This window comes from Apiotrichum porosum, assembly GCF_003942205.1.
Source record: "Apiotrichum porosum strain DSM 27194 chromosome Unknown scaffold_9, whole genome shotgun sequence".
Taxonomy (NCBI): domain Eukaryota; kingdom Fungi; phylum Basidiomycota; class Tremellomycetes; order Trichosporonales; family Trichosporonaceae; genus Apiotrichum; species Apiotrichum porosum.
The window spans coordinates 500,767-515,487 of NW_021167116.1; the positions used below are offsets into that span (position 1 = coordinate 500,767).

Consider the following 14,721-nt stretch of genomic DNA (forward strand, 5'->3'; position numbering starts at 1 on the left):
ATTAACGGGGTGGGCCACATAAGGTGCGGTGTTCGGGCCTGCTGGCAATGACGATGTGCTGTTCTCGACCCTCGCCGTCAGATTGGGACTCTTCCTCTCATCCATCATCCACAGCACCATGCCCGTACGTCGAGGCACTGCGCAGCGCAGAGCAAGCGCTGACCATACTCCCAGGCCTACCACTCTGCGTTCAACGACGAGCCCGTCCAGCAGGCGGGCAACACGGCCATGCTGCCGTTCAACCACACCAAGGCGCGCGGCAACGCCCCACAGGCCGGTACGTTGCCGACGTCCACGCCCGTCTTGCTCCTTGTGCAGTGTACATCTGCTGACAGGCTGCAGCCGACCCCAGCCAGCCGGATATCATCGAGGAGGCGCTCGACCTGTTCCGCGCCAACTGCCTGTTCCGCAACTTTGAGATCAAGGGTGCGTCACCGCAAGCAACCGCGCGCGCACACAGCCGCATTACTCGTCGAATCACTGTACTGACACAGTGTCTTCACAGGCCCCGCGGACCGTACACTCATCTACCTCATCCTGTTCATCTCCGACTGCCTGACCAAGATTGCGCCCGCACCGGGCCGCCCATCCCCCGGTCACGTCGAGGCCCAGAAGAGGCTGCAGACTCTGAGCGTGGACAGCTTTGCGCTCCCCGGTGACGCCGGCTTCCCCCTCAACAGCATGTACCACGCCCCCGCGTCACGTCACGAGGCCGGTGAGTGCCCCATGGGGGAGTGTGTTGTGCGGTCGTGGGTGATGTAGGCATCCGTTTTGTCAGCTTCTCGCGTCGGCATCAAAGCTGGCACCGCGGAGCCCACTGCCCACTTACCCGCCTCAGACACTGCCCCATGCTCGTAACGAGTTCGCTGACAGACTCCCCAGACCAGCTCCGCTCGTACCTCACCCACGCGCGCACCGAGACTGCCCTCCGCCTCGTCGACCGCTTGTACCCGCAGGAGCAGCTTCTCGGCGCCGACGGCCAGCCCACTGGTCAGCTCGGTGCCCGCGCCGCGCAGCCCAGCAAGTGGTGGATGTCGTTCCAGAAGCGCCGCTTCATGGGCTGCTCGCTGAGTGCTTAAAGCAGCATGCCGTTGGAGCAGGTGGGACAGAGATGACGGATACGCGCGGGACGGAGCTGCGCGCTGCCTGCCGTGCGATGCGGCGCCCGAGCATGCCCGCAGCGGGGGTGAGCACTGGCGGCGCACGCCGTCGAATTAGAAGTAGCAGAATGATGATGATGCAAGGATTGTACGTGCCCTCCAGTGTCGAGGGACCGACCCTCTTCTGTGACTCGTGTGCGGGCGGGGTAGACGGGGATGCGGACGAGGCGATGTGAGTTGGTCTGATGAAGGGATCAGCGCATTGTCCTCTCCTTTCCCCGGAAGCGAGTGAAGTGTGATTGTGAATGATGAGGGGCCCACAGTGGATCAGTTGTTATCCGTAGCTTTTGGTGAACGTGCGTTCTGAGCACTGCACGGCGCAGGCTCATAAGTCGCGACATGCATCGAGAGAGCCTCCAACTCCCACAAACTACACCTCCCACCATCCTGTCAAACCATCCTCACCGCCTGCCTGCCAGTCGCCATGTCCACCACCAATTCCGCCACATGCTCGTCCGCCGCTGTCCCGTTTGCCGTTGTTCCCACTGCCCACCTCCATGTCGTCGACAGCAACACCACGGGCGCCACCTTGTCTTCGTGGTTGACCTGGGACGCTCCGCACAACCTGCATGCCCCACTCCTCGCGTACCTCCGCCAGCAGTACCCAGACATGGACACCGACATGCTGTACTTTGTCGCCATCCGCCTCCTCAGCCGTGAGATCCCGTACGGCTATGAAGGAGAGTGGGCGCCGATCGGGACGGTCCAGGGAGACGAGGCCGTCCTCACTTCTTCTACGCCCAGCGTCAACGGCTCCGGCTCCGGCTCCGGCTCCACTGCCACCCCGAGCTCCAACGGACACACGGGACACCCCCACTCGCGTATTGATCAACTCGTCGCCGTCGCCCGTCGCAGTTACACCCTCCTCGAGATGAGCTGCCCGGCCCAGGTTGGCAAATTGTAAATCACCACGCCTGAACAGCCGCACACCTAAACACACCCAAAACAAACAAACACAACAAACATAAAATACACCGTGGCGATCCGATACTGCACTTCCAAGAACACAGCAAGTCAGTCGAGCCGTCTGAAACCGTGAAGCGGGTGGTGCGTGTTCGCCGGAGCATGTAATGGCTTTGTTGTGGGGGAGCCTGTTACTGACTGCCAGCTCGGTGTGACAAGTAGACCCGCGAGCAGGAGTGCAACAACGACATAGGAATTATTGACTGAAGCGCGTCCTACGCGGTATTGTTTACGAAGACTTCTGTCTATAGACTACCAATATACATGTTTTGCAGCTTGCGATATAAATTGACCACGAACCGCGTCCACGTATTGACATGAGCAAGGTGCAGTGCGGAGATTGGGGGGTGGGGGGGGGGGGGGGCGATCAAGCCAACTGAAAAGAGGAAAATAATTAAAACAATAACCAGCTTGCATATGCCTCTTGCCCTGCAATCCGGTGCACCCGGCTGGGACAACCCGGAGCTCTCTGTCCTCTTCCTTACACCCCAAGCAAGGAAGTGTGGGGGTACAGGTACCCTAGACCCGTCTCTTAAACGACGTGTACCCTCATTTGCTGCTGTCAAACGATGAAAACGAAAACGAAATCGGCGCAAAAAGATGACAGCATCCGCCACACACACCACCCACACGCTGCTGTCGTCGCTGTACACTCCCAACTATGCATACACGCCCTTTCTGGATGTCACCTACGCCCCTACTCTGCTCTGCAGATCTGCACTGCCATATGGTGTTCCAACGACGACGTGACTGCAATCATCCTCAAAAAGGATGTTTTGTCTCACGAGGAGAAGGTAGAAGAAATTCGAACGTGCGTATTCTGGGACAGCCCCGGATCTTACTAGTAAAAGGCGAGTGAGATGTTAAACATTGAGTTATCCCAGCGCACGTGCTGGTCATTTTTTAGAGGTCTTTTGAATGCACTGTTCGCCCGCGCCCCCCCTACGTCCGTCGATACACAGGGCGCGCCATGTTCAACGAGCAGTCCTAATTGTCCTCATCCCTGCTCGGGCCGTCCCAACTTCTCCCGCTGGCTAGCCACTCGCGCACTCGCGCACTCGCGGCCACTCGGCACGTCGGATGCAGTCGTGCTGAAAACCTTGGGTGAAAAGGAGCCCTCATATGACCTCGTCGTGGACAGTTTGTGGAGATTGACTGCGGCTGACGTAGTAGACGAGGGACGGCATTCGTGGATGATAGTTAGTTCCATTCATGGCTCCCGTCGGCCGCTGGCCGCTGGGGGGGTTGCATTCGTCGCCGTTTGCCCACGTAAGCCCAACAAACATGTCCCTCACACGGCGACTTGAGGCATGTAAGCCAACGAACATTACCCTCACACGGCTACTTGAGGCAAGGTGGACGGGCAGATCGCGCAGTCGGTACCCATTCGTGTCTGTAATACCAGATGCCCCATCGTGTCGAGGCCGTCGTGGAAAACCATGTCCAGGACGCGGCCCCTGCATGAGTGAAGAACACCACCCGGTCGCCCGTGGCGGCCGCCGGTCGATCGCAGCTACGCAGCCATCCGGCTGACCCGGCGGGATGGCGGCAGTCTCCATGGGGGAGTGGTGAGCTACCATGGCCACAACACACACCTTCGCCATGCATCGTCGACCTCGCTGCAGCTCCCGGCTTGCTTGATTACTTCTGTCGCGCTGTCCTTTCAGAGCTGTCTCCATATACATGTCAGCTCACGTGATCTCCGTGTTTTGCGGCCCGCTCCTGTTGTTGCATCTCGGGGTCGTTCCTGTGCGCTCTACGTTTTGGATGGCGGTGCGCAGCGCGCCTCGTTTGGTGGCTCGTCGCCACAGCCGGTCTGGACCCCCGCCCGGCCGCCCAACGGCACTTGCCCATATGCATGCCTAGATGAAGCTGCTGCCGTCCTTGTCCTGCAGGCGATGCATTGCATGGGAACACCAGACGCATGCGCTAGACGCCGAGGAGCAGCAGGCGGGGGCCGGAGCGAGCGAGCGATCCTGACGGGCCACAACCCATGCCATGACATAAAAGGGCGCGGCTGGCCAGGCGCGACCGTTTCGCCTTTTGGTATACCCACCAACAACCGGGGGGGTGCGGCTCGCTCGTCGTCTCTCTTTCTCCACTCTCCACGACCTCCACGTCCTCTTACCCCACTCGTTAATGTAAACTCGCTATCGTCGCCGTCTCTCTGTCTCTCGCATCCTCGGCCCCCCCACCCCCCCCTCACCAGTCAACACCACCAACAACAACCACTCCACCCGCCCACGCCTCCGCCCCCATCATGACCCTCAAGGCCGAGGACAACACGTCACAGGCAGACAAGGTTATGGCGGCGGGCCTCCCCCCTTCCCCCTATCCAGCATCGTCGTCCCCAGCTCCGTCGACCTCCAAACCGCGCCTGAAGCGACTGGCATCTAAGCCGCTCAAGCCGCTCAAGCTGGCCGGCTCGGCCGTCTACTCGGTCGCAACGTTCCCGGCGCGAATGGGCAGCACCGGCGGGACGGGTACTCCATCGGCCGTCGACGACGAGGACCCGCTCGCCCCAGCGTCCACCGCGACGACTTCGCGCCAGGGCACCTGTTCGACTGCGTCCACGCTTCTCGAGCCGCCGAATGAGGTCACCGCAGCTGCTTCCGCGAAGAAGCGTGGCTTCACCCGCCGACGTAGGCACCACCAGAACGTCGGCGGCAGCATGATCCTCGACGCGTCCCAGGTGGTTGCCACTGCTCGGGGCCCGCGCAAGCCTCTCGAGGGCGAGGAGCCTGCCGCTACGCTCCGTGTTCGCGTCGTCAGCGCCGAGGGCCTGGTCGCAAAGGACCGCAATGGTCTCTCTGACCCGTAAGCACCGAGGCCAACTACGCCACAGCTGTGCATGACTGACGCGCCAAACAGCTACGTGTCCGTCTTGATGCCTCCTCAGACCCGGTTCACCACGTCAGTCATCAAGCGGTCGCTCAACCCGACCTGGCCGGCTGCCGGAAGCACGTTTGACTTTCCCATCTATCTTTCCCTCGCTGGCGTGATCGGCGGCCGCGGCCTCGAGGCTGTCATGTGGGACAAGGACATGATCGGCAAAGAGTACATGGGCGAGCTATTCGTCGGCGTGGACCAGTGGTTTGCCGGTGGCTCTGCGCAGCTGTGGGACGAAGGACTGAAGGTAAGTGCAACGGTGATGCCGAGGTCCTCGTCGTCGTCGACGAGGGAGACTAACGCAATAGCCAAACTCGTTCGAGCTCGTCTCGACCCGTCGCAAGCAAAAGGTGTCGGGAAGCGTCCAGTTGCAGATGGGATTCCTCAGCCCGCCTGGCGCGGCCAACGCGGCCGACGCACTCGCAAAGGTTCGCAAGGTCTTTGACACTGTCCTCTCAAGGGCATTCCTCGGGAACCAGTCTGGTGTTCTCGGTGTCCCTGCGGTGCGTACCACATGCTCCCCCGGATAACGCCCTGCTGACGTATCCTCCAGTACGAGGGCATCGGCACTGTTGTGATGACCGACGACGACCAGCACACTACAAAGGCGGGATTTTCGGTTCTGACGTCGGCCCTTGTCGCGCCTCTTGTCGGCCCGCCACAAGATACCTCCTTGGAGCAGTACTACCTCAACGACGGTCTTTCAAGCTCGGACGAGGACGAGATGGAGGACGCCCTGCAAGGCGACGACGATGGACTCCTGCACGAGTCACCTGCCAACATGCTTGACGCGTCGCCTCTCGACGAGGCAGGTGTCCAGCTCATCGACCAGAAGCTCGCCGAGACCAAGCTGCACCCCGACCAGCCTACTCTGTCCTCGTCGCCCCGCAAGCCGTGGAGCCGCCGTTCGTCTGGCGGCGAGTCGTCTACGCCCACCACCCCTGGCATCCCCGGCACCCCGGGCACTGTTGCCAAGAAGCGCAAGACCATCTTCCGTCGTGGCAAGTCTGCACGATCCCGCCAGTTCAACCTTGGCGACAACAAGGGCGTGCGCGGTATCGTCGTCATGGAGATCAACGGCGCCGAGGACTTGCCCAAGATCAAGAATGCCATCAAGCTCGGCTGGGACATGGACCCCTTTGTGGTCGTCTCGTTTGGCAAAAAGGTCTTCCGTACCCGCGTCATTCGTCACTCACTCAACCCTACATGGAACGAAAAGCTCGTCTTCCATGTGCACGAGCACGAGGAGCAGTTTACCGTTCAGATGGCTGTGCTCGACTGGGACAAGATCTCGGGCAACGACATGGTCGGCACGTGCACCCTCCCGCTCCAGGAGCTCATGCAGGACGCGCCTCAGCCCGACTCCGTCTCTGGCCTGTACGGTAAAGGCGTCGACGGCAAGCACGAGACCAAAGAGTTTAGCTTGCCCATCACCACTCAAAAGTCGTCGCCGTGGGAGTCCCGTCACGCGCCCATGCTCAAGATCCGTGCAAAGTACGAGCCCTATGACGCCCTTCGTCAGCGTTTCTGGCGCCAGTACGCCATGCAGTACGACTCGGACGACACTGGCGCTATATCGTACCTCGAGCTGTCGTCCATGCTTGACTCGCTCGGCTCGACCCTCACGAACAAGACCATTGAGGGCTACTTTGCCAAGTTTGGCAAGTCGGCCGACAAGGACGAGCTCACGTTTGACGAGGTTGTGCAGTGTCTCGAGGGCGAAGTGTCCAAGACACGCGACCAGAAGCGCCACCTCTCCGACGCCGTCGACCCCACCGAACTGAGTAACCGCTTGCTCGACTCGAACTGGCCTCGCGATATCAACGGCGGCGGTGGCAGCGACTACAGCAGCGAGAAGAATGGCACCGACGCGGCGGCGACTGGCTCCGACTCTACGCCGGCTTTCCGTTCCAACACTGTCCCGGCGCTTAAAGTCGAGTCTTACTCGGCCGTCAGCTCGTCGCCGGTTAGCTCGGACGTGGAAGACTCCGAGGTCCCGGGCATGTCCGTTGAGCGCGTCATCAACATTAAAGAGTGTCCTCTCTGCCACCGGCCACGCATGGGCAAGCGATCTGAGCAGGACATGGTCACGCACCTTGCCATCTGTGCGTCTGTGGACTGGTCGCGTGTCGACCGCATCGTCTCTGCGTCGTACGTTACCCCGAGCCAGGCCCAGCGCAAGCTTGTTTCCAAGATTATCAACAAGGTGGCTGTGGGACAGTACTCGTTGGGCGCCAACTCTGCCAACATCCTGGTGCAGGACCGCCTTACGGGCCAGTTGCAAGAGGAGAAGATGGCCGTGTATGTGCGTATCGGTATCCGAGTCCTGTACAAGGGTGCCAGGACACAAATGGCGGGTGCGCGGGCGCGCAAGCTGCTCAAGTCCATGTCGGTCAAGCAAGGAACAAAGTACAACTCTCCCTCGTCGGCTGCGGACATTATGCCGTTTATTGCGTTCCACAACCTCAACGTTGCCGAGATCAGGGACCCGCTCAGCTCGTTCAAGACGTTTAACGAGTTCTTTTACCGCAAGCTCAAGCCCGAGGCACGGCCCCTCGACGAGCCCGACAACCCTTACCGCCTCGTGTCTGCCGCCGACTGCCGCATGATGGCTTTTGACACGGTCAGCGACGCGACCCAGATCTGGATCAAGGGCCGCGACTTTTCCGTTGCGCGTCTCCTGGGCCCCGCGTACCGCAGCCAGTGGGACAACTATGACGGTGGCGCGTTGGCCATCTTCCGTCTCGCTCCCCAGGACTACCACCGCTTCCACTCGCCTGTCCGTGGCCGTATCGGCAAGATGACCATGATCGACGGCGAATACTACACCGTCAACCCGCAGGCCATCAGGACTGCGCTCGACGTGTATGGCGAAAACGTCCGCAAGATTGTGCCCATTGAGAGCGAAGAGTTTGGCACCGTCATGACCGTCTGGGTCGGCGCAATGAGTGAGTTGAAAGTACTGTATCGTCAACTGACATCCTCAGTGGTCGGCTCCATCGGCACATCTGTGGAGGAGGGCCAAATGGTCGACCGCGGCGACGAGCTCGGCTGGTTTGCGTTTGGCGGCTCGACCATTGTGTGCATCTTTGAAAAGGGCCGCGCGGTCTGGGACGAGGACATTCAGGCCAACGGCGCCGCAGCGATCGAGACGCTTGTCCGCATGGGCATGGGGATTGGCCGTGCCCCCCAGAACGTTTCGCGCAGGGGCAGCGCGGCCACCCCGTAGATGAAAAGAAGCCCCCCCTTTAGAAACGATCCGTTACCTCTTTTTTTTCTTTCTTTGTTTTTTTAGTAGTCACCCACCACCACCCCCACAGCAATGACCAGTACCACTTCGTCCTCTTGTAGGACTCCAATATATGTTAGCATCGTGCATGAGACCGTACAGGATGCGCAGGGCAGTGGGGTGCAGCGGGGATGGTGGCTGTAGGGGACCACTGCCTGGCAATGTGGCGAGGTGGATGAATGGGACCTGCGTTGGCCTTCGAGATGACTGGCCCATGCCGGGGGAGTGCCCCTGACGTGGTCGTATTCAACGTCGGCCGCAGCGTTCACGTCAAGCAAGCAAGCAGGCTCCAGAGCACCCCTTGCCGATCCGGCCCCCCCACAAGTGTATCCAGACTTGCCCTGCAAACCTACTCCTCCCTCCCTTGCTGATATCATCCCTACATCGGCCATGACTCTCGGCGGCCTCCATTCACTCCACTCCCATCTAAACCTCGTCCAACTGGAACAGGGGGGGGGGGGGGGGGGGCGGGATAACTCTGCATACCAGAGACCCTTCACTGCCATTCGCCAGAGCGCACTGCGCACTGCTCTGTCCCGACTGGCCAGTTGCTGGCCCCATTCTAGTGACTAGTGCAGCGCAGTAGTAGTGTAGTGTAGTGTACGTGCTCGGCCGTGATCACGGCAAGCGCCACCCCACCTCGGACCGAGAACGGGGGCCAGACGAGCCCAAGGAGTTAGATCGACATTAAGTGGTAACCCTCTCTCGCGTGTCCTTGATTGATCCAATCTAACCAGCAAATACGCGTCGCTCGTCAATCTGCAGCCAGTAACGTCGTCGCGTTCGTACAGCTGATAACGCGTCGTCGAACCACAAGCTAGACAAGATGACAGACGCCTCGAAGACGGACAAAGGCGCGCGCGGCCCTGAGACGGCCCGCGGGGGGGGAGGTCCTGCCGAAATCTGAATCTCGCCTCAGCCAACCGGAACGCGGCCAACGATCGCTTCACAGTCGGACGTCGACGGACGTCGACGGGGGTGGATGCACATGTACATGCATATGTCGGGGATCCGGGGTCCTCCTGTAAGCCAGTCAGGACCGGCCGAGATCAGAGAGAGAGAGAGAGAGGAGGTTTACTGATTAATCTGACCCTTCCCTGGATTGGACGGCCCAACGATCCAACGAGCGGCGACCAAGAGCGGTCCACTCGCGGCCGGGCTTCCAACTCGGGCAAGCCACGCACCATCCGATCTCACGAGCACCTCCTCCTCCCCCATCCCCCCCTCCGTACTCCCCCGGATGCGCGGGGTACCGCCTCGGGGCTGACGAGCCTGTACGCCCGATTTCTCGGCCCCACACGCACACACGCATCGCACAGAGCGGAGCCTCAATTGTCCGCTGGCTGCCACCCCGGTGGCGGCGGACGGTTGGCCGACCAGTGGCTTCTGTGATGATTTTGACATTAGTGGCCACGGGCAAAGACCACAGTTGTGGCCTTGGAACTTGTCCCACTGTATTGGGGAGATGTGTGGCTGATGTATTCGTGCTTGAAATTCCTTATCGCACATGGATGGCGGCTTGTGGAGGGTCAACAACGACATGGGCTGCTGGTGGTGGCGGTTCCGCAATAGTTACCAAGGTCGTTTTTCGCCGTCTAGTTGGCGGATACCTGGCCACATGACGTTTGGACGAGTTCCAATGACATGTATCACGACAAGCACGCCAAGTACATTGCTTCATGCCCACAGATGAACAGTCCAGCGCTCCCGAACAAGTTTGGGGGATTGTGACGTCCGGGACAACATGGACGTCGTGCCGGCGATGCCACTCCCATCTCCACTGTTTCCCTCCCTAGCAGACACCGAAGCCACGGCCTGCGCTCTCTCTCTTAGCACGCCCGCGCCAGCGCCAGCGCCACACTCTCCGCATCGCCCCCACGCGCCACGAAGAGAAGGTGTGTGTCGTCACGACAGAACCCCCCAGCGCGGTGGATACCGACCGCCACACGCCTCCAGGTCCGCCCGCACTCCCCACTCGCCTCCCCACTCCATGGGTGTGGTGTCGTCCCCAGCTATAGCTCCCAAGCATGCGTCTATCTGGTGCCTTTACGCACACGACACGTAACATGCATACCGCACTGCGTCCCACTGTGACTGCCAAAAAGTCCTATCGCTCGCGCTGATTGTACCTCCCCCCGCGCGGTAGCTCGCGATGGGCGATGGGAGAAACGTGTGTTGTTGGTTCGTGGCTGGGAATAACCCGTTTACAATTCCCGTGTGCGCCGGGGGAGAAGAGGGGAAAGAGGCACAGCACACACACACTCTCGGGAAATGGAGAATGGTGCGTTGCTGCTACTGGCGACGGCGTCGCCGTTCGCTTCCTCCTCGGATCGCGTGTGCGGCTCTTCTGCGAGGTGGACGCAGGTCCACGCTTCTCTCGTAAATGAACGGGCGCGTCCACCGCGAGGAGGCGTATGGAGGTGGCCGAGTGCCACATGTGCTGATGCTGTGTCTTGAAGTGGATGCACTGTTCTGCCGCTCCGCCCTGGGTAATTAGGAGGACAGCGGAGGCCTGTGCTCGCAGGACTCGCTTGGCACAGACCGTGCAGGACGCAGGACGCCTTGCTCCTTGTGCAGCTGCGATACGGCTGCCGCGGGGCTGTCATTTACAGATTGAATACGTGCTTGCATCGTTGTCTTTGATCACTACTCCATCACACGACCGGGGTGTCTGAGGCATCGGTAGTCACCTGCAGCTGTTGATGACGCTGTGTCTTACAGGAGTATTTGTGCACTCGTATTGAAGGGACGCACGACTACGGAACACGTTCGGGGTGGAGCACATTCGAGTCGGCGCGCTGTCGGAAACGGCCGGAGAGCGCAGGAGCGCAGGAGCCCGAGAGATAAGCACGGCGTGATTGAAATGCATTTTGCATGGGAAGAGCCAATTGGGCGGGGGGGGGGGGGGGACATGCAGCTTTCGTTATCATCCCACGGCAACCTTGGCGCGCGGCGTGAGCGGTGAGACCCGGAGGAGGCAGGCTTTGTGTCAGGGACCAACGCAGGCAGGTGGTGGCAGCACGGGCGCGGGGGTGGCGCATCCGGTCCATATCTCCGGCAAGGAGGGCTCTACAATCTGCACACGCGCGCACGGGAAACAAGACACCTCCTGCCTGACCCAAGGACGGACAGTCGAGATAAGTGAACCCATCGATAAGCTGCACCATGGGTAACGCCTGTCAGGAGCCAATGAGGCGCCGCTGCGATCGTCTATCGGAGACCGGCTACCCCGCCCCGCCCCCCCTTCCCCCCTGGACCACCAAGAGCCACACTGGCCCGCGCATCAACCACACACGCCACATCGTCCTGCCCGCCCCGAACGATATCGTTTATAAAGCTGGGGGGCCTGTGTTACGGTCGTGATTCCCAGCAACCCACTTTCTACATTCTTCTTCACTATGGTGGTGAGTAACCCCTCTCGCGAGTGGACCCATCCTCGAGTCACTGCGCCTCTCAAGGCAGTCGACTTGGGTGGCCGCCACCACCGCGCACCGCACACCGTCCACGTCCACCATTTCTTACACTCTCCCAGAACGTTACATACGATGCCTCCGGCGACCTAGTGTCGACGTTGTCAGACGGTACCACCGCCGTCTACAACCTGGGCGATATTGCGTGGAGTGAGTCTCAATGCATGGCCGCAACGACCGCTATCAGTTGGCTGACCACCGCCCCCCCAGTTGTCACCGCAATGGCCCTTGTTTGGATCATGATCCCCGGTGTCGGTCTCTTCTACTCTGGTCTTTTGCGCCGCAAAAACGCTCTTTCTATGATCTTCCTGTCCATGGCGGGTGTCGGTGTCGGCTCCTTCCAGTGGTTCTTCTGGGGTTACTCGCTTGCCTTTGCCGACAACGCCTCTGCGTGAGTGGGCCTTATCTCCCCGGCTGTGTGGCGTGGCACGAAAACTGACGCTCCTCCCTTTTCCCAGTTTCATCGGAACCCTCCGTTACTTCTGTCTCAACAATGTGCTTGACGCACCCTCGATCGGCTCGTCGCGCATCCCTGCTCTTCTCTTCTGCATCTACCAGTGCATGTTCGCCATCATCACCGTGGTCCTCGCGTGCGGTGGCTTTGCCGAGCGCGCAAAGCTCGGCCCCGTCCTCGTCTTCATGTTTGTGTGGTTGACCATTGTCTACTGCCCCATTGCGTGCTGGACCTGGAACTCGAACGGCTGGACCTTTATCCTCGGCGGCCTCGACTTTGCCGGCGGTACCCCCGTCCACATTTCTTCCGGTACCGCTGCCCTCGCCATTTCCGTCTACCTCGGCAAGCGTCGCGGATGGGGCACTGAGCGCCTCGCCTACAAGCCCCACAACACTTCGTTTGTCGTCATCGGCACTGTCCTCCTCTGGTTTGGCTGGTTTGGCTTCAACGGCGGTTCGGCGCTCTCGGCCAACCTCCGCGCCATCCAGGCCTGCATCGTCACCAACCTCGCTGCTTCTGTCGGCGGTCTTACCTGGATGATCATTGACTGGCGCCTCGAGCGCAAGTGGTCGGCCGTTGGTTTCTGCTCGGGCGCCATCTCGGGCCTTGTCGGTATCACCCCCGCTTCGGGCTTTGTGGGCTCGCCCGCCGCCGTCGCCATTGGCGTCGTCACCGCTGCCGGCTGTAACTTTGCCACCAAGCTCAAGTACGTCATCAACGTCGACGACACCCTCGATGTGTTTGCCTCGCACGGCGTCGGCGGCTTCATCGGCTGTGTCCTCACTGGTCTCTTTGCCGACTCGCGCGTCGCTGGCTTTGACGGCCTCACCGAGATCCCCGGCGGCTGGATCAACCACAACTACATCCAGCTCGGCTACCAGCTCGCCGACGCCACCTCGGGCATGGCCTACTCGTTCGTCATGACCTCGATCATCCTCTGGATCATGCACTTTATCCCCGGCCTCAACCTTCGTTGCGACGAAGAGGCCGAGATTGTCGGCATGGACGAGGCCTTTGTCGGCGAGTTTTACGTCGACTTTGTCGGCGCCGACCCCGAGCTTCGTCTCCACCGCGTTCCCTCCAGCCCCATCGAGATGCCCGCCATGCGCACCTCTGCCGAGCAGACCAAGATTGGCGAGGGCGAAGAGCACCCGGCCGAGAAAATCGAGGCTGCTCCCTCGGCATCCTCGACACAGTAGATCGAGGAGAGCTATTAAGCCATAGCATGAGGGGGGGGGAACACTAGCATAGACAACTCTTTTTCCTTTTTTTAATTCACAAGTTAGTACCATATAGCCATTGTCCGGGGCCAAGTGCGCCACCGCATGCACTTCTAGATAAAATACTACTCTGCAGATGGTTCTTTCTTGCCGCCACAGTGCTTCAGAGGTGGACGTGAGCAGCTTGTGTTTTTTTGTGCTCCAGACAGTGACTTGACGGTGGAGACCAGGAGGAACCTTTGCGGTCATGGACACGGTGCCACAATTGCTGCGGGACTGTTGAAAATTTCGTCTCTTCACTGGCCCCCGCCTCTGGCCAAGGCCCTTGGCACGAGTCGCCACTCTGTGCATATGCACTACTCCTGCCACAGCCATACCCAATCGCCAATACCTGCAGCATGCAATACCGGGGATTGTTGTACCCAGGACCAACCAAGAGGTGCACACTGCCCGGTGCCAAGGTGCCACAGTGCGGGTGCCAAGCCAAATTTTCGGTGCCACTCGGGTAATGGCTTCTTGTGCTTCTGGTGGGCGGGGGAGCCGGGGGAGTTTGGGCGGAGGCGGCGGCAGGCGGCAGAGGTGGGCGGGAGCCCCGACCACTGCCAGCGCAAAACACCCCAAGGGCCCCTACGGTGAGCGGCCAGCCAGGCAGCTGCAGCCAGGCAGCACAGCGGTGTACAGCAACGGACAGTGCAAAGGGAACGCTCAACACCACCATCCACCCACCCCCACACACTCCACACCCACCCGCCATGTCCATGGACGCACCAACATTACACGACGGCGCAGCCATCACGCAGGTGGCGACGCGCGAGAGCACGAGGAGCAACAGCGGGCTGTCGAGCTTTCGGGACAAGATGAACCGGGCACTGTCACCAGGGCGAGCGCCGAGCGACCGGCGAACCAGTTCTCTCTTTGGTGAGTGGAGTGTGAAATGGGTGTGATGATGTGTGTCCGTCTTGTGCTGCCCGTACGCCTCGCCGTCACGCTGCTCCCTCCCTCCTGGGCCTGTGCTCCTGGCTCTGCTTATCCAGCTATCGGAGGCGCATGGGGGTGGGATGGATCCCTTGGAAGAGATAAGAGAATATGGGCGAGGCCTCCCGGTTGGCTGGACGGGATGTGATGGGTCGGTGGGTTGAGTGGTGTGTTTATCCATGGGCCCGTGTCTGTCTCTCTGCCGTCTCCCCCCTGAGGCAGTCATTGCATGGGCCTCTGCCCGCTGTGCGTGTGGAGAACTGCCCTCTCCCGTCCTTATCAGCAGCTCGCTAGCTACCGC

At 60.6% G+C, this 14,721-nt stretch overlaps 4 protein-coding genes across 4 annotated transcripts; all 4 read left to right on the forward strand.

The window, feature by feature from the left end:
* Nucleotides 1–118: 118 nt before the first annotated feature.
* On the forward strand, nucleotides 119–1,079 carry ARC18 (subunit of the Arp2/3 complex; the record flags this gene model as incomplete). The annotated part of the gene is made up of 5 exons (XM_028624717.1): nucleotides 119–124; nucleotides 175–277; nucleotides 343–426; nucleotides 506–715; nucleotides 883–1,079. 5 exons carry the CDS (start codon nucleotides 119–121, stop codon nucleotides 1,077–1,079), a joined length of 600 nt encoding a protein of 199 aa, XP_028474885.1.
* A 505-nt stretch (nucleotides 1,080–1,584) lies between these two features.
* Nucleotides 1,585–2,064, forward strand: EHS24_009435 (uncharacterized protein; the record flags this gene model as incomplete). The annotated part of the gene is made up of 1 exon (XM_028624718.1): nucleotides 1,585–2,064. One exon carries the CDS (start codon nucleotides 1,585–1,587, stop codon nucleotides 2,062–2,064), a length of 480 nt encoding a protein of 159 aa, XP_028474886.1.
* A 2,319-nt stretch (nucleotides 2,065–4,383) lies between these two features.
* EHS24_009436 (uncharacterized protein) lies at nucleotides 4,384–8,241 on the forward strand (the record flags this gene model as incomplete). The annotated part of the gene is made up of 5 exons (XM_028624719.1): nucleotides 4,384–4,940; nucleotides 4,995–5,259; nucleotides 5,321–5,515; nucleotides 5,566–7,960; nucleotides 8,000–8,241. 5 exons carry the CDS (start codon nucleotides 4,384–4,386, stop codon nucleotides 8,239–8,241), a joined length of 3,654 nt encoding a protein of 1,217 aa, XP_028474887.1.
* Nucleotides 8,242–11,699: 3,458 nt separating this feature from the next.
* On the forward strand, nucleotides 11,700–13,424 carry EHS24_009437 (uncharacterized protein; the record flags this gene model as incomplete). Its single annotated transcript, XM_028624720.1, has 4 exons — nucleotides 11,700–11,702; nucleotides 11,834–11,921; nucleotides 11,982–12,162; nucleotides 12,230–13,424. 4 exons carry the CDS (start codon nucleotides 11,700–11,702, stop codon nucleotides 13,422–13,424), a joined length of 1,467 nt encoding a protein of 488 aa, XP_028474888.1.
* Nucleotides 13,425–14,721: the final 1,297 nt, after the last annotated feature.